Source organism: Carcharodon carcharias, chromosome 18 (genome assembly GCF_017639515.1).
Source record: "Carcharodon carcharias isolate sCarCar2 chromosome 18, sCarCar2.pri, whole genome shotgun sequence".
Classification (NCBI taxonomy): Eukaryota; Metazoa; Chordata; class Chondrichthyes; order Lamniformes; family Lamnidae; genus Carcharodon; species Carcharodon carcharias.
The window spans coordinates 50,783,402-50,803,239 of NC_054484.1; the positions used below are offsets into that span (position 1 = coordinate 50,783,402).

The 19,838-nt window shown below is 42.4% G+C and overlaps 1 protein-coding gene across 1 annotated transcript in view; it reads left to right on the forward strand.

Moving 5' to 3' along the window:
• Positions 1-19,838, forward strand: part of LOC121290452 (cilia- and flagella-associated protein 47-like) — a 661,534-nt gene that overhangs the window by 63,881 nt on the left and 577,815 nt on the right. Inside the window, 3 exon segments of the mRNA XM_041210889.1 lie at positions 1,530-1,680; positions 6,579-7,051; positions 16,080-16,223. Coding sequence (XP_041066823.1) covers positions 1,530-1,680; positions 6,579-7,051; positions 16,080-16,223 — 768 coding nt within the window.

Genomic DNA, 19,838 nt, shown 5'->3' on the forward strand with positions numbered 1-19,838 from the left:
TTTTGCGTGGACTGAGAGCAAGGAAAGTTTGGAATGGTTTTGTTAGGGAGCAACAGTATGATTATCAGCATTAATTATCAGCAGTTTCTTACCAGTCTCATTAATAATTTAGAAAATCTAATGCTCAAACCATGTAATTGAAAGATTCATTCAGCCTCTGCAGTCCAATCTAGTTATGCATTTCAGACTGACCAATTGTGTGTTCTTGGCAAAGACTATTGGCCAGCTGAAATGTCAGCAGGTTACAGAGAATTGGCAATATCTTCTCTTTGCAAGTGGTTTAAGTTTTAATAGTAAGTATCAATAGCTTCTCTAATCAATGCATTCCGAGATTGTGTGGAGGAAACTGGATGACACATTCCCCTGGATTTATGACCATTACTACATTGCACACAAGTAATTCCAAGCAGTACTGCAGTATGTGAGCGAGGATTCAGTCAAATTAAATTAGTTATAACACCAACCTCAAAAATTCGCATAAGCCAGGCATCAGCACTTGTTTTTCAGACTACACAGATCCTTCCCCCTGCCCTCCACCCCGGGGGCCGACACATTGGGATCCAACACCATATGTCACAACATGGCTGTGATGTCACCGATCAGGAAAGGGCTCAAAGTCAAGACCAGCCTCTTCCTCTAGCAGAAATTTGGAACCAATTGTGGAAATTATTGTGAAGCATAGGTTTCAGAAATTCAAGATCAAAGCACCATAGTATGAAGTTTTTGGTGATTAAAGCATCTGCAGACCATGATGCCGCTGAAAAATTAATAAGTTTGCTATGCTAATTTCAGATGAAAACCTTTTGCTTGAACAAATTTACAATGCTGACAAAACGAGTCTGTTCTGATGGTACTCCCCTAGGAAAACTCTACCATTGGCTGAGAAGAGTGCACTAATGGGGGTTAAGGGTACTAAGGATGGATTGAGTGTCTTTGGTTGTGCCAGTGAGGCTGGCGCACACAAATATAAATTGGCTGTAATTGGGAAGAGTAAATGTCCCAGGGGCTTCAAGGGTATTCAGACATTACCTGTTCAATACTATGACAATAAAGCAGTATCCAGGGATGTGTTTTCTGACTGGTTTCACAACCACTTTGCACCAGAGACATGTGAATATTATCAGGTAGCTGGACTTGAAGAAAACTGTGTAAAATCATGTTGCTATTGGACAGTTGTTCAGCACATCCCCCGCTAAGCTCTCCATAAAGAACAACATTTTCACTGTTTACTTTCCTCCCAACGTAACATCATTAATTCAGCCAATGGAGCAAGACATTCTTTGGTCCATGAAATATAAATATAAAGACCCCTTCTTGAATAGTATGCTTGGTGCTGTGAACAGAGGCTTGGAGTGAAAGGCTTCAAAACGGAGTTTACAGTTAAGGTTGCCATTTATTCATCTGTTAATGCATGGTGCCTTGTTGATAAAGACACCTTGACCAACGGTTGGCACAACCTTTGGCCTGCAACAATGTTCATTGAAGCTGATAATATTGTTGAAGATTTTGAATCTTGTCATGTGAACAAGGGAAAATATCAGGAAAACCCTTAAGTATGCAAAAGGTGTATCAATGGAATATATGAATACCCTGGAGGCCGAGGATATTGAGGAAGCGTTTAACATTGATAACAATGCTCCCATTGTCCATCCTTTTACTGACTGTGAGATTGCAGTAGTGGTATTACATCAAAATCAACTTGATAAAACAACGATGATGAGGATGGCATAGTAAATCAGAAAGAGAAAGTACCCATAGATATTATTAAGATGTGTGACGGGTTGACACATGCACTCGAACAAAGTGCATTTATAAGTAAGCAAGAAATAATGTTAACCTATAAAATAAAAGACAAACTTATGAAACAAAAAAAAAAATGCTGATGAGGCAAATGAAGCTGGAAGAACTATTCAAGAATGTTTCCCAGCAGAGTACATCGACACTCTGAACCCTCCCCTACAAGCAGAATCACAGATGCTACCATGGGTGAGAACTTATTACAGGTACCCTGTATTTATTATTCAGTGATACATCTTACTTTTCTAGTAATTTTATTTACTTTAGACTATAGCTAGCCTTGGCTTAGACTATTGTAATGTAAACAGGCCTAGTCCTATATGCGGTGTCCAAAAACCGAAATGATCTGAAATCCGAAACGCGATTGCCCCTGAGGATTTCAGATAATGATACTCAACCTGTGAAATGTTACATAACGAAATTCTAGCTATGCTAAAGACTAATGATTCAAAATACCACAGTTCAAAATAAAATGCCTACCGCCTACTGGCACTAATAATTTTCACTTTTTAAAAAAAAAAATAGTTTTTCTGATTTTTGGAACTTTAATGATTAATACACAGGAAAACCATGTAACAGTAGATATAGAAATGATATGGCCAACACATTTTCTTAGAGCTCTGGCACCTCAAAATTTGGCACGACACCCCTGGTTTGCCCTAAAATGGTTTGGTGTATTTAAATGAAGGTGGAATTCTGTCTCGTTTCCCATAATTATATTATGGATCATGTTTATCTAAAGGAGAATCCGGTGTTCTTAGGCAGTAATGTTGAGGGTGAAAGTAAAGAATTCAGCTTCTATTGTGAAATGATTCAGAACAAACTTATTTCTCAGATGAATTTCTGTAATGGTTTTATTTTTGCTGCTGAGAACAGCTTCAGTATCTACCTTTTGTTCATTCTGCCTTAGAGCTCTTGTTACTTCTCCAACTCTAAAGAGGAAGCAATAGGTTTGCCTATGCGACTAACCCTGCATCTTTTGTATTTTGGATGAAGGGGACAACAGAAGGAGAACATTGGTCAGCCAACAAAGGAGGCATGTGATACTTACTCCCAATGATAACGCCAGCTCAGAATATATAGGCTGAGACCCTCCTACTTTTATTTATAAGGCGGTATTGCTAAGGCTGTGCTTCTTAAAGGAAATGTTGCCATAGGTCCCCCACTATCACTGGCTGTGAATTAACAACAACACCCCCGCAACCCTGCACCTCGCCACCCCGCCCCCACCAGAACCTTAATGTTATGGGGATGTTCCAAGCAACCAGTGGGGTCTTTAGTGCCAGTATCCAATATGTGTGCACAGATGCATGAAGCCTTTTCACAGGTAGGTTGTATGCTAGAACAAACTAGCCCATTTACATCTCTATGGATGACTGATGACAGGGTGAAAAGGCCCCACAATTTTATAGAGGTGTTAGATTCCCCAAGATCCAAATGTACTCATGTGGCTCCCTTAATAAATCCCATAACTTATGAGAATAAGAAATGATTTCACTCAATGTCCAGCTTGTTTGTTACCAGCAAGGTTGTATCATGCAAGTGACTGCACACTTTCCCAGTAATGATTTAATTTTAAGGGAACTCACCAAATCACATTCTTTGTGAACCCAAAAAGCAAGTGTCTGGGTAGATTCCGGGAGATCACTCTGCACCCACACCCAGTGATACCTCAGGAAGTTAGCACTGTAAGCCTTCAATGAGGCCTTGATAGCAAGGTGAAGAAGATGAGTTTTGATCTTTGGCCTCTTGGGTCTTTTGGTTGGTGTTCTACAATGTATGCACAAGGCTCTAAGGCAGGGCTTAAGTCCACGCCTGCATATGTGCTTTACCCTCCAATTATCAGCAGAAGGCTGTGCCATGGGATGTGCCTTGGCACTAGCCCAGGGCTGGGATGTGCCTTGGCAGTAGCCCAGGGCACCAAGCTTGCCAAGGGAGCTTTTGATGCCAACTGTTCCAACAGAAATCAATCTATAAAGATGTAACATTAGCAGGTTACACTGATGGATTACTCGTGCAGTCAATTGATATGGATGAGATAAGCATCAAAGAACATAAAATTCCATGTGAGACCCCGCTACCAAAATTATAGTATTAAAAGGAGGCTTGTCTCATTGCCTACAAATGTTGTTTCTTGTAAAGCATTTTGCATCTGCTGCAAAACCTTGTTAAATTGAGGCTATTATTGCTAAAATCAGAAATGCATGCTAATTGTGAGACTCCAATGAACTGAAACTATACATGGTTTTAACATGGTCCCTTGAATTTTATAATAAACAGGAAAAAATCGTTGTATTTCCGATGTTAAAAGCCATTTTTGTTATGCAATCTGATTGTCTCAGGTTCTGGCTTTAGAAAGGAGTTGTGCCTCTTCTAAAGACAGCCTTAGAAATAAAAATGTTGCGTTATCTTGATCTTCTTGCGTGATGCTGTGATGGTCCTTTTTTATTCATTCATTGGATATGGGCGTCGCTGGCTAGGCCAGCATTTATTGCGCATTCCTAATTATACTTGAAAACATGGTGGTGAGCTGCCTTCCTGAACCGCTGTAGTCCATATGGTGTAGGTACACCCATGGTGCTGTTTGGGAGAGGGTTCCAAGATTTTGACCCAGTGACAGTGAAGGAATGGCGATATATTTCCAAGTCAGGATGGTGAGTAGCTTGAAGGGGAACTTGCAGGCAGTAGCGTTCCCATGTGTCTGTAGCTCTTGTCCTTCTCGGTGGCAGTGGTTGTGGGTTTGGAAGGTGCTGCCTAAGGAGGCTTGATGAGTTCCTGCAGTGCATCTTGTAGATGGTACACACTGCTGCCACTGTGCGTTTGTCGGTGGAGGGAGTGAATATTTGTGGATAGAGTGCCAATCAAGCGGCTGCTTTGTCCTGGATGGTGTCAAGCTTCTTGAGTGTTGTTGGAGCTGCGCTCATCCAGGAGAGTATTCCATCACACTTTTTGACTTATGCCTTGTAGATGGTGGACAGACTATGGGAAGTCAGGGGGTGAGTTACTCACCGCAGGATTCCTAGCCTCTGACCTGCTCTTATTTATATGGCTAATCCAGTTCAGTTTAAGGTTAATGGTAGTGGGTGATTCAGCAATGGTAACGCCATTGAACGTCAAGGAAGATGGTCAGTTTCTCTCATTGGAGATGGTCATTACCTGGCACTTGTGTGGCATGAATATCCCTTGCCACTTGTTAACCCAAGCCTGGATTTTGTCAAGGTCTTGCTGCATTTGTACATGGACTGCTTCAGTATCTGAGGAGTCGCGAATGGTGCTGAACATTGTGCAATCATCAGCGAACATCTCCACTTCTGACCTCATGATGGAAGGAGGGTCATTGATGAAACAGCTGAAGATGGTTGGGCCTAGGACACTACCCTGAGGAGCTCCTGCAGTGATGTCCTGGAGCTGAGATGATTGACCTCCAACAGCCATAACCATCTTCCTTTGTGCTGGGTGTCTAGGTTAATATAATTGAATTGTTTATTCTGAATCTCCTTAAGGTTTGCACAATATATGTTTGCACAAATAGCACCTTTAATGTTTCATAACATCCCAAAGGCCTTATGAATGGTGTAGTGATTGTGAGTAAAACCTTTCACACTGTTTTTGGGATCACGTGACTGTACAGACTCAACTCTGTCTTAGGGTTATCTTAGGGGTGGAGCTTTTGAGTCGTCGACCTGCTTCAAGCATGTAGCTTCATCAGGAGCTGTGTGAATAAAGTTAACTGTTTCTAACTGTTTCTAACAAGAAACCTGCCTGGTACGCCAAGTTTATTCCAACTGGCGATGAGAATAAATAGCTCCAGTGCTGCACCTTGCCTCTTGAATGTGAGCATTTCGATTTTTAAGGGAGGAAAGAAAAGTATACTCACTAGTCATGCCACTCTTAGCAGAATTGGCCCATACAACTCATCCATGGAACACTGGAGTCGGTACACAGAGCACCTAGGTTTCTACTTTGTGGTGAATGAAATAACAGTAGAGAAGAAACAGAAGGCTATTCTTCTGAGTGTCTGCAGGAGCAAGGCATATAACCTCATCCATAGTCTGATGGCCCTGAACATGCTAAACTCTAGATCTTTTAATGAGTGGGTGGACCTCGTGAAAGCACATTTTCAACCTAAGCCATCAGTGATTATGCAAAGATTCAAGTTCAGCTCTAAGTAAGGAACCTGGATGAGTCAGTTGCAACATATTTCACAAAGTTAAAATGGTTGACAGAGCACTGCGACTTCGGAGATACTCTCAATGACATGTTGCGGGATCGTTTAGTTTTCAGCGTACACGACGATGCCACTCCGCAGTTTACTTGCAGAAGTTAATATTGACCTGAAATACGCCATGGACATTGTGCTAGCGCTAAGGGGGACTCGCAGGCTTTGCAGAATGTGCAACATGGGGCCAAACTTCAGTTGGGGTGGGAACCTACTGCCGGATGTGCCGTGAAAACCAGGGAGACAACCGTGAAGCTGGAAAAAGTCTCTACTGCTCAAAAAACAAAAAGGAATACTGGAAGCTTCTCACCAGTGATTCAGAAATTAAATTGTTACTGATTGTGGGGGCAACCTGTAGATTTAAAGAGGCAGAATGCCACCACTGTCACAAAAAGGGCATATTATAAAGTAATGCAGGGTGAAATCAAGACAGCCAATCAGACAGCAGGCCAAGATGATTAGAATACACCATATAAAAGAACCAGAAGCTGCTGATGCTGATATATATTCCCCATACAATCTCAAGGCAGTAAAAACTGAACCAATCATTGTCATCCTTCAGGTAAATGGGAAGCTTTTAGTCATGGATGTTGACACTGGAGCATCGACCACAATGGTGGGAGAACACATCTTTAAATACCTAAGCGAAGATACCCAGCCACTGAATCTGGAGCAAACCACGGCTCAGACGTACATTGGAGAGGCAATCCAGGTGAGAGGCATCACCTCTGTACCTGTTTCCTGCAGGCAACAGACAGACCAGCTGCCAGTGATTGTTGTAACAGGTGAAGGACTTAGCCTTCTGAGCCACAATTGGTTAAAAGAAATTAAGCTCAATTGGTCAAAGTTTCAAGTTAGGACAGGAGGAATTTCAAAGCTATTTGACCGCATATTCCGTGATGAGTTGGGAAAGCTAAAATGCCCAAAAGCAAAAGCATATGTAGATTCAGAGGCGACAACCTGGTTCTTTAAGGCCAGAGCTGCGCCTTACGCCCTAAAGGAGAAGGTGTATGCAGAATTTTGCTGCTTCGAGAAGTTAGGAATAAGCCAGCCAATCCAATTTTCAGAATGGGCAGTGCCCCTAGTCCCTGGGATGAAAACATATTAAATCATTCACATTTGTGGAGACTACTCCTGAACTGTGAACAAGGCTGCTGAATTAGACAAGTATTCAATCCTGAGGATTTGAAGATCTGTATGCTAAGCTTGCTGGAGAAAACTCCTACATCAAACTGGACCTCAGCCATGCATACCAGCAGCTAGAGTGGGATAGCACATCCTGAGCACATCAACACATACAAGGGCCTGTACCAATATAGACGCCTAACCTTTGGTGTATCATCTGCCTATGTGGTTTTCCAAAGAACCATAGAAAGCCTACTACAAGGACTTCCCTGAATTGTACTGTACGTGGTTGACATCTTGATCACAGGATCAATGGAAGCCGAACATTTGGCCAACCTAGAAGTTTTAAGGAGATTTTTGAAGGCTGGGGTACGATTGAAAAAAGAAAGTGTCCTTTCCAAATAACTGAAGTCACTTATTTTGGGTCATCGAGTGGATGCCCAAGTGTTGCACCCAGTAGAGGAGAAAATCGGGGTAATCAAGGGGGTGCCCTCTCCCACCAGTGTCACTGAACTCAAGTCTTTTTTGGGCATGATAAATTATTATGGTCGCTTTTTGCCAAATTTGTCAACAGTGTTAGCCCCCTTATACTTATTATTGAAGAACCACCATAGATGGTCATGGAACGTGCCACAAGAAGAAGCTTTCATAGAAGTCAAGAAGCTATTACACTAATCATGTCTGCTAGTATGTTATGACCCAGCAAAAGAATTAATATTAACCTGTGATGCATCTCCATACGGCATGGGAGGATGGAAGACGGATCCGAAAGGCCAATAGGTTATGTCTCCAGAACCCTCTCTGCAGTCGAGAAGGGTGACTCACAACTTGAAAAGAAGGCTTATCTGTAATATTTGGAATAAAGAAATTTCATCAAAATTGCATAGTTGACATTTCACCATTGTGCCAGATCACAAGCCACTTATGGGTTTATTTAGTGAAGATAAAGCAATTCTGCCAATAGCCTCTGCTATAATTCAAAGATGAGCTTTAATTTTGTCGTTATATGAGTACACTTTTACGCACCATCCAGGTGTGCATATAGCAAATGCAGACATCCTCAGTTGTCGTCTTTTGCCAGATACCATTATACATGCTCCAGTGCCTCAAGAAGTTGTACTTGTGCTGAATTTCCTGTATCCTCGCTGGTCTGTGCAAAGCAGATAAAGAATTGGCCAAACCGGGATCCAATTTTATCAGGAGTACAAGAACAGGTATTGCAAGGATGGTCAAATGCACAAGGATGAAAAAAATTCTATGCCCATAAAACTGAATTAAACTGTCAAGATAGTATCTTTTTGTGGGGAGCAAGAGTTGTCATCCCTTTGCAAGGAAGAGAACCACACTTGACAGGGCTTCACAGTGTGTATCCAGGCATTTCAAAAATGAAAATGCGTGCGCGAAGCTATATCTGGTGGTCAGGTATAGATAGTGATATAGAAAAAATGGTTAAACCCCGTCTCTGGTGTCAGCAACAATGGAAGTTGCCCATTTCAGCTCCACTGCATATGTAGGAGTGGCCTGGTCGATCCTGGGTTAGATTACATATGGACTATATAGGTCCATTTGTAGGTACCATGTTTTTAGTGATCATCGACGCACATTCTAAGTGGATGGAGGTATATGAAGTTAGATCACTGATATCATGTGCAACTATTGAAAAGCTGTGCCAATGTTTTAGAATACATGGCCTACCGGAAGTCATTGTTTCGGATAATGGCACTGCTTTCACTAGTAAGGAATTCCAGAGATTCATGAATTTAAGTGGGATTAAACATATCCAAACAGCACCATATCATCACTCATCCAATGGTTAGCAGAAAGAGCAGTACAAACGTTTAAAACAGGAATGAAAAAAAATTATCCGAAGGAATTTTAGAAACATGAATTTCATGATTTCTCCTCCGCTATCGCACAACTCCTCATCCAACTACGGGTTCAATACTGTCTGAATTGCTAATGAAATGCCGCCTTCCTACAAGATTGAGTCTGGTGTTCCCTAATTTAGAGGGGAAGGTGGAGAAGAATCAGAGTAGTCAGAAAGTGAATCGTGATATTCACAGTAAAGCGCGAAAATTTACTGTGGGGGGAGGGGGGGAGAGAAAGTTTTTGTGTGAAATTTTGGAATTGGACCTAGATGGGTTCCTGGTATAATTGTCTCTGAAACAGGACCTGTGTCATACCAAGTGGAAGTGGAAAACTGGATTGTTCAAAAACATGTGGATCATCTAAGAAATAGAGGCTTTCCAAGAACCAATTATTCCACCTGAAATTGAAATCCAACCTTTGATCCCTGGAATGCCAGACCAAAATAGAATAGGCATACCTGAAGTCTCTTTCAAGTAAATAATTCTGAACTGCCATTGTCTGTGGATGTCCATGATGTCGCAGTTCCTGATCAAGTCAATCCAATCAAAGAATCTCAAGTCATAGAGCTACATCACTGTAACCGAATTAGAATACACCTCAAAGACTTTTGCACTAAGTGTAGTAGTGGGGTTTTCACGTCGTATTGTCCCAAACCCACTGCATTAGTTATGCATTCCCGGGAAACAGGCCGTTTCCATGGCAGGCAGGCTCTCATTCACCCGCCATGCCATCACCTCGCTGCTTCATTACGCTGGGCACCATATTTAAAGCCCAGTCGCGTGCACACATCTCAGTGCTTCCAGCCCAAAACTACTGAAGGGAAGATGTCCACGCAAGGCAAAAAGATTGCAGCCCCCAGGTTTAATGATACATCACTGGAACGCCTTTTGGATGCCATGGAGTCCTGTCGTGATGTCTGGTCACGCGGCTGCCCATCCTGTGGCCAGACCGGGGATAGCAATCAGGCTTGGGAGGCAGTGGCATTGGTGATCAGTGCCAGTGCTGCACAGAAGAGGTTAACCATCCAATGCAGATAGAGGATGAATGATCTCACCCATGCAGCCGGAGTATGGCAACCATCTCATCACACTAAACTCACCCATTCAAGTCCATCATGCATTCACTGGCATCTCACTCACTGCCAGCTTAAGGGACATCACCACCCATTCTCACACATATACCCCCACATGTCCATCTGGCCTCATCTCCTCTGGCGACTGCCTCCTCAGCCCTCACTATCTTGAGGTCCCTTGCACAGATCAACATGTGCCCCACACACACACACACACACACACACCCTGGGTTACCCTCCTTTTCCCAATGCTGCCCTCATCCTGCGGCCTCTTCCCTTGCCTTAGGCCACTTCTCCCCCTTTGCCAAGCAAGACCTATTCCTGGAGCCATTGAAAAGCTACCCACATATGGCTGATCTGGTAGGTAGGATCCTGCCATGAGCCCCACTAAAAGTGATGTGGTGCTATCTGTGAAGCCTGGTGCTGATGACTGCAAGTGCTGACTGAAGCAAGGGTGGAAAACAAACTTTGAAGTCCTGAAAGAAGTGCAGCCCGCCAGGTGCATGTTGCTTATGTGCTGTTGGGAATTGCGTAGGCGTGTTTTTCCACTAACTTGGAGGGACAATTCAGCAGTGGGGGGGGGGGGGCGGTGGTGGTGGGGAACCATTCTGGCGGGCTGGTCTAATAATGATTTGCAGATGTATTACAATGAGCTTGCCGATGTCTGATTTAGGGCAGGCTGAGCAGACGATTGCAAACTGGTTTCACATTGTCGTGAAGCCAATTGCGCCATATTGTCTGCTCACACCACCGAACATGATCGACACCAGCAGGCACTGAAAATCCTGGCCTTAATCTATAATCTCATGAACTGTGTATATTTGTATATGTTATGGATTAAGGTATTCTTGCAAATAAGAGATGTAAAATAAAATTAAAGGGGAAGGAATGTAATGACTAAGTAAACCCTTTCTGTACTTTTTTTTGGGATGACATAACTGTACAGACGAATCAGCTCCATGCATGGCTAATCTTAGGGGTGGAGCTTTCTAGTTGTGGACCTGCTTCAAGCATGTAGCTTCATCAGGAGCTTTGTAAATAAAGTTTACTGTTTCTGACAAGAAACTTGTCCGATACACCAAGTTTATTATAATGGGAAGAATGGAATACATGCTTTGCAGGAGTGAAAGGAAATCAAAGGTGTGAAAAGATAGGTTCTGTGGAAGCCTTTGAAAGTGAGGAGATACAGACCAAAATAGAAAATTTGGGAAGTTAATTTAAATACAAGAGCATGGCAACTGATTGCCACTGATGGAATTATTTATATTTTTTTATTAAATATACATTTTTATTTATAATTAATTATAAGACATATAAATGTATCTATCAATAAATTATTTTTTTCTAATCTTTCACACGATGTGGGTGTCCCTAGCTAGGCCAGCATTTGTTGCCCATCCCTAATTGCCCTTGAGAAGGTAGTGGTGAACTGATTTCTTGAACCGCTGCAGTCCCTGTGGTGTAGGTACACCCAAAGTGCTGCTGAAAAGGGAGTTCCAAGATTTTGCTCCCATGACAATGAAGGAACGGTGGTATAGTTCCAATTTATGATGGTGTGTGGCTTGATGGTGTTGTCATGCATCTGCTGCCCTTATCCTTCTTGGTGGTAAAGGTTGTAGGTTTGGAAGGTGCTACCAAAGAAGTCTTGGTGAGTTGCTGCAGTGCACCTTGTAGATGGTACACATTGCTGCTACTGTGTGTTGGTGGTGGCGAGTTTAACCTTTTAAGTTGGTGGATGGGATGCTGATCAAGTGGGCTGCTTTATCCTGAATGGTGTTGAGCTATTACTGGAGCTGCACTCATCCAGGCTAGCGGAGAGTATTCCTTCACACTCCTGAGATGTGCAGTTGATGATGGTGAGGCTTTGGGGAGTCAGGAGGTGAGTTACTTGCCTCAGAATTCCCAGCGTCTGAATTGTTTTTGTGGCCACAGTATTTACATGGCTGGTTCAGTTCAGTTCCTGGTCAATGGTAGGCCTCAGGACATTGATGGTGGGGGATTCACTGATGGCAATGCCACTGAATGTTAAGGGGAGATGGTTAAATTATCTCTTGTTGGAGATGATCATTGTCTGGCACATGTGTGGTATAAATGTTATTTGCCACTTATCAGCCCAAGTTTGAATGTTGTCCAGGTTTTGTTGCATATTGGCATAGACTTCTTCAGCACCTGAGGAGTTGCAAATGGTACTGAACATTGTGCAATCATCAGTGAACATCCCCGCTTCTAATCTTATGGTGGAGGGAAGGTCATTCATGAAGCAGTTGAAGCTGGTTGGGCCTAGGACACTACCCTGAGGAACTCCTGCAATGATGTCCTGGAGCTCAGGTGATTGGCCTGCAACAACCGCCACCATTTTCCTATGTATGACTCCAACCAGTAGAAGGTTTTCCCTCTGATACCCATTGAATTTAATTTTACTAGGGCTCCTAGATGCCACACTTGGTCAAATGCTGCCTTGATGTAAATGGCAGTCACTCTCACATCCTCTCTTGAGTTCAGCTCTTTTGTCCATGTTTGAACCAAGGCTGTAATGAGGTCAGAAGCTGGGTGACCCTGGCAGAACCTAAACTGAAAATCAGTGAGTAGGTTATTACTGTGTAAGTGTCGCTTGACTGCATTGTTCTTGACACCATCCATCATTTTGTTGATGAATGAAAGAAGGCTGATGGGGTGGCAATTGGCTGTGTTGGATTTGTTGTACTTTTGGAGGTCAGGACAAATCTAGGCAATTTTCCACATTGTCCGGTAGACACCTGTGTTGTAGCTGTACTGGAACACCTTTGGTAGGGCATAGCTAGTTCTGGAGCACTAGTCATCAGTATTATCACCGGAATATTGTCATGGCCCATAGTCCTTGCAGTGCCTTCAATCATTTCTTAATATCATGTGGAGTGAATCGAATTGGCTGAAGATTGGCATCTGTGATGCTGGGGGTTTCTGGAGAAGGACCAGGTAGATCATCCTTCTGGCTGAAGATGGTTGCAGATGTTTCAGCCTTGTCTTTTGCACTGATGTCCTGGGCTGCTCCCGAGGAGGGGGATATTTGTGGAAGGGGATATTTGTGGATATACGATCCTCCTATTAGTTGCAAAGGACTGCAAAGGTTTGATCTTACCTGTTGGTTGTGGGATTGTCTAGCTCTGTCTATGCATGCTACTTCTGCTATTTTGACATGCAAGCAGTCTTGTGTTGTAGCTTCACCAGGTTGATACTCATTTTTAGGTATGCCTGGTGCTGCTCCTGGCATGCCCTCCTGCAGTCTGACCCAGGGTTGATCAATTGGCTTGATGGTAATGTAGAGGAATATGCATGGCCATGAGGTTACAGATCATGGTTAAATACAATTATGCTGCTGCTGTTGGCCCACAGAATCTCATGGTTGCTTAGTTTTGAGCTGTTGGATCTGATCTGAATCCATCCATGATTGTAATCCCACGCAACACAATGGAGGATATGTTCAGTGTGAAGACGAGACTTCGTCTACACAAGGACTGTGCAATGATCACTGCTACCTATATTCTCAGTGATAGATGCATCTGCGACAGGTAGGTTGGTGAGGACAAGGTGTAGTCATTTTATTTCCTCTTTATGGTACCCTCACCCAGTCTGGCATATATGTCCTTCAGGATTCAACCAGCTTTGTCAGTAGTGGTGTACTGAGCCACTCTTGGTGATGGGCATTGAATTCCCCCACCCAGAGTACATTCTATGCCCTTGCCGTCCTCAGTGCTACCTCCAGATGGTGTTCAATATGGAGAATTACTGATTCATCAGCTGAGGGTGGGAGGTAGGGAGCAATCTGAAGGAGGTTTCTTGCCCATGTTTACCTTGATGTCATGAGGCTTCATGGATCTGGAGTCAAAGTTGAGGACTGTCAGGGTCACTCCCTCCCACCTGTATACCACTATGATGCAACCTCTGATAGGATAGAACATACCTAGGGATGGTGATAAGGGTGTCTGGGGCATTTACTGTAAGCAATGATATAATGAGTATGACTATGTCAGGCTGTTGCTTGACTAGTCTGTGGGACAGCTCTCCCAATTTTGGCACAAGCCCTCAGATGTTAATAAAGGAAGACTTTGCAGGGTTGACAGGGCTTGTTGTATCCAGTGCATAAGTTGATGCCCGGTGGTATGTCCGGTTTTATTCCTTTTGACCCTTCTGTAGCAATTTGGTACAATTGAGTAACTTGCTAAGCCATTTCAGAGGGCATTTAAGAGTCAACAAAATTGCTGTGGGTCTGGAGTAGGTAGAGACCAGCAGAGTTCCTTCCCTAAAGCGTATTAGTGAACCAGAAGGGTTTTTACGACAATCAATATCGTTCCATGGCACCATTACTGAGATTCCAGATATTTTTAATGAATTGATTTTAAATTCCACCTGTGTCCCCAGTACATTAGCCTGGGCCTTTGGATTAGAAATCCAGTGACATTGACACTATGCCACTATTTCCCCTTAAGTTGCTACCTCCTGTCACCTATCAACATTCTGTATGGACATATTTATGGTAATTATGTTCATAATAGTCTGTCATATATAGAGCTTTTCCATGTAGAGGACTCAGCCTTTAGCCACATTTTTCAGGCTTGTAACCATGTGCATTTGCTTATTAAAAAGCTTTGTTTGTGTTCTATGCTCTGATTACTTTTTTGCACCAATTTGGATTCTTAAATTTTTCTATTTGTCAGTCACTTTCCTAAAAGTGAAGTTTAGCCAGTTGAATAGAATAGCAATTTTAAAATTCCATTTTATTGAGTTTCAATTTACCCTTTACATACATACCATGATCAGAACCTCAATCCCCTCAGGCAGTATAGATAGTGTCTCCTCTTCACTGTTCAATATTTGCTGCTTTTCTCACCGGGATCTCAACCCTTGAGCTTGGTTGCAAGAATTCACTTAGTAATTGTAATCCTGATGGCACAAATTAAGATAGAATTCTAGAGTCTCAGTTTCCTCTCCACAGAGCTAAGTGGCCGTCATGACAAAGTGCCCACTTGCATTGAGATATAGACCCCTTCATATTGTCATGATTTTCTTCCCCACCATTGTCCTGGCCTTTCCCCTACCCTGCTTCCTCTGTCCTCTTTTCCCTGCCCTCACCCCTCCATTCCTACTTCCCTTCTCCCCATCTCCTCCCCTCTGGGTTCCCTTCTCCTACTTGTTCACCTTCCTCCTCCTCTCCTCCCCATCTCTTTTCTTCCCATGAGCCTCCCATCTTCCCATCCTCTCAGATTGCTTCTTCTTTCTTCTCTTTCCCCTTTCTGTTCTTTCCTAACCTTTTCCCTTTATTTCCCATCCCCATCTTCCACTAATCTCTTTCATTCATGCGTTCTTATTCCCTCTTCCACCCCCCCACCACCCCCCCATTTTCTTCTCCTCTCTTTTCCCTTGTTCTTTGGCCCCTTCAACTCCTTCACCCATAAACATTTTGTGTTTTTGAGAAGTAAAGAACTTGCATTTATATATTGCTTTATTATAAGTTCAGAACATTGCAAAGGGCTTTAAACAATGAATTACTTTGAAATACAAATGATCTATTTTATAGGAAAATATAGCTGCCAACTTGTACATAAGGTCCCACAAACAGCAAATGATTGAATGGTTACAGCATTTGTCAATTGGTGAACCTGGCGGGTTATTTGTGAAGTTATTATCTGTGCTTCTGTGATTCAAGGAATCCAGCTGCCATGTTCCAATAACTGCACAGTAGTCAACAGCAAATCAGTTTGAGACAGACGTATCATAAGATATGTTTGCGAATTTGGTGAATAGCTTAATTAACATTGCTTGTGAGAAAGGTGATAAAAATTACTTGAACCAGCAGATCTTTCAAATAATGGTTATAAAATATTTAAACTTTTCTTTAACAGTTGGTTATTATCTTAACCTTGAACATCTTGGTTAGATTACAGCCTTTTAATCATATTTTTGTATTATTGTATGCTAATATATAACAGATACATTGCAATTTTTGTTATTTTTTCTTAGTAAAGAAAAGAAACAGTACACTTACGTGGATCCTCAGTATGCTTACAATGAAGACGAGGTAGCAACAATGAAAGCACATAACAAATATTATGAAGATTATATTCAGCATCTAAGGTTGCATCGCTTGCAAAAGCAGGATCGTAGGTAAATAAAAGACATACATATGTTGCTTTGGCAAAACTAGGAAGAAATGAAAACTTAATGATGGCACGTAATTTTTTTTATCTCTGGAGTTGGAGTATTATTAAACATATTTTCGATTACCTCTTGTTCCAATCATTGTATAGAATAAGAATTTTGGAGGATAATGTTACTTTTTAAAAGTAACTTCAACAACTTTACCATTAAATAAAACACATATTCAATTGCAGAAAGATGTAAAAGAGTGTATAAGAAATTAATTGACATTTATCTCATAGCAATATTTTACCCTTTCTTGATGCAGTAGAAATAATATTTGTCCTTTGATGGTTGGACAGAGCTTATAACGTTTTGACTTGATGCAGCACTATGCGGGTAATTTTGACAGTGCAGTAATGTAAAGTAACTGCTAGCAGGCCAGGAGCCTATTTTACATTCTCGCATAAGGTCAGAATTACCCCTTGTGAGTGTTGGCATTGCTGTGAATGGTGGGATTTTAAAAAAAATATGAATCTCAAATAAATGCCTCTTTGATTTAACTAATGAGGTTGCCTGCAACTGTGCAGCAAGGATACAGCCTACTTGTTTCTTTCTCTTTTCTCCCTTTCCAATTAACTTGGAACAAGGGTAGAATTCTGATGAATGGTTTTGGATCATTATCATAATCTAAGAACTTTACATTTGCATATGCTTCTTGTTTTGAAAGAGAGGAACAATACCTCTGGAGAGGGAACCATTTAATTATGCTACTATGGGAGCCGGGCAGCCAAGTTGAATGATTAGGATTTCAGTAGGAATGAAAGAAATTCCTCTGCTTGTATAATGTCTTCCATGACCTCAGGATGAACCAAAGCACTTTACAGATAATTAAGTTGTTTTGAAGTATTGTCACTGTTGTAATGTGGGAAGGGATCTAGGGAGCAGGAGATGGGCATCATAAAATCACAGAAACTTACAGCACGGAAGGACGCCATTTGACCTATTGTGCCTGTGTTGGCTCTGAAACAGCAGCCACGTTTAGCCCCACACCCCTGCCTTTTGTCCGGAACCCTGGAGTTTCTTCACCCTCAAGTATCTTCCAACCCCCCTTTTAAAATTATCTATGGGAGCTGCCTTCCACCACCTTTTCAGGTAGAAATTTTGATTTCAGACACTGAGCCAATTCTGTAAACATAATTTTTACTCTTAATTCCGCAGGCTTCCATTCTCTTAGCATCCTTCTATGTGGCACTCTGTTGAATGCCTTCTGACAATCCATTATTATAACATTGACTGTACAACCTTGATCAGCCTTCTCTGTCACCTTGTCAACAAAATGTATCAATGTTAGACATGTTTTGAATTTAACAAATCGATGCTGACTTTCCTTGATTAATCGATGCCTTTCAAAATGAAAGTTTATCTTTTTTCTGCCAATGGTTTCCAAGAATGCCCCCACCATTGATGTTAAGCTGTAGATTTCTGGTTTATCCCTTTCCCCTTTCTTGAAGAGTAGTATAACAATAGCAACCCTCTTGTTCTCCCTTGGTCCCAATCCTGTATCCAATGAGGATTTCCTTTTGGATCCTTAATAGGCCACCTTCTTCAATAACTAACTGCTTATTTTTATTGGAGTCAAATTGGGCTCTGTGGCACCCATTTAAAAAAATGCTACAGAGCCTTCCAGTGCTGGAGAATGATGTTTGAGATGCAGATGTAAACTTCTGACAGGAAGTGTTCCAGACACCGCCTTGGCAAAAGGGTTTGTGCATGAATAGTTATTGATTGCCAGCAGCATGTAGAGGACACAGATTATGGTGTTAATTGGTGTTTAATGCTGATGTTATGCCTGTACTGCCATTTCCAAATGCCACACTTGAGCCTCTACCCATGCATAACTCAACACCACATTAAATGGCATGAAGGACCTTCAGTGATGACCAGTGCATGAGTTTTCTTTGCTTTACTTAGAGGTTATGACTGAAATCTGCCAAGAATTGCACCCATTATTCAGAATAGGACAAGGGTAGCATAGCCTGTGGCGGTCAAGGTAACTCTTAACCTTGTGTCTGGTTCCTGGAGATATAAGTGGCGTCTCACAATTTGCATTACACTAGTGCATTAGGAAAGTCACCAAGGCTCTTTATAGACATGGAGACAGCTTCATCTCGTTCCCTCTTGCCAGGGACAAGTAGGCAGTGCAAGTACAGGGTTTGCATCGATTGTCAGCTTCTCCACAGTGTAAGCTAATGTTCTTTAGAGAAGGAAATCTGTTGTCCTTATCTGGTCTGATCTAAAAGTGACTAAAGGCCCATAGCAACATGGTCAACTCTTAAGTGCCCTCTGAAATGGCCTAACAGGCCAATCAGTTGTATCAAACTATTCCAGAAAAGTCAAATATGAATAAAACTGGCTGGAGCACCTAGCATTGACCTAGGCACTAGATATGCCTTTGTCATATCTTGTGCAGTCAACTCTGCAAAGTGCTCCTCATCAACATCTGGAGACTTGTGCCCAAAACAGCCTTCAGTTGTTTCTTGATATCATGTGGAATGAATTGAATTGTCTGAAGACTGGCATCTATAATGGTAGGGTCCTCAGTAAGAGGCCAAGACGGATCATTTACTCATTACTTCTGTCATTCTGCAAATGTTTCAGTCTTGTCTTTTGAACTGACATGCTGTGCTCCACTATTATTAAAAATATGGATGTTTTTGGTGCCTTCTCTGGTTTTATTGTCCACCACCATTCTTGACTAGACAGGACTGCAGAGCTTCAATCTGATCCATTTGTTGTGGAATCACTTGATCCTGTCTATAGTATGCTGCTTCCACTTTTTAGCAGGCCTGTAGCCCTGAGATGTTGCTGCAGCATGTTGGCATCTCATTTTTAGCTATGCCTGGTGCTGTCCCTGGCATGGGCTAAATTTTATGCTCCCTCACTGGTGATTTGAAGGCGGGGGGGGGGGTGGGTATGTGAAATTTAGTTGGTGGCCTTTCCGCTGCCTACCACCCACCCCCGACTTCTCTCAAATTTTATGGAGGGCAGGGGAGGCCTTGGATGGCCCACCCACCCCTGTGCCTATTGAGGCCCTTAAGTGGTCAATTAATGGCCATTTAAGAACCTCATCTTGCCACCGTCTATATTTTGCCCATGGTGGGGGGGTCAGCCATGCCTTGCGAACAGCCTGGCAGCTTTAGCTTTGTGGGGTGATGTTGAGCACGGCGGAGGGCGGGGGGGAACCGCCTTTTATGGGTCCCTGGTGCCATCGGAGGGACCCCCCGCACCATCAAACGTCATTCCACCCCCTTTAATCTTCCCCCGTGGCCTCTTGAGCTATTTTTGAGCTCCTGAAACTCTACCTATATCATTGATTACATATGGTCCACAGTAGATGACTGTTCTTCCCCTTGCAGTATGTCCTGTATCCGCTGAGTGATATCCATTATGCTGGCACCAGGGAGGCAATGTACCACCTGGAATCATGTTTGCAGTTACAGAAACATCTTCTATGCCACGAACTATTGAATCCCCTACCATTACTGAATTTCTACTCTCTTCCATGCTCCACTGTGTGTGTCAAATTTCCTGTGATGCCAGGATTTTGAATCTTATTACCTTCCTCCATAGAGTTGTCAC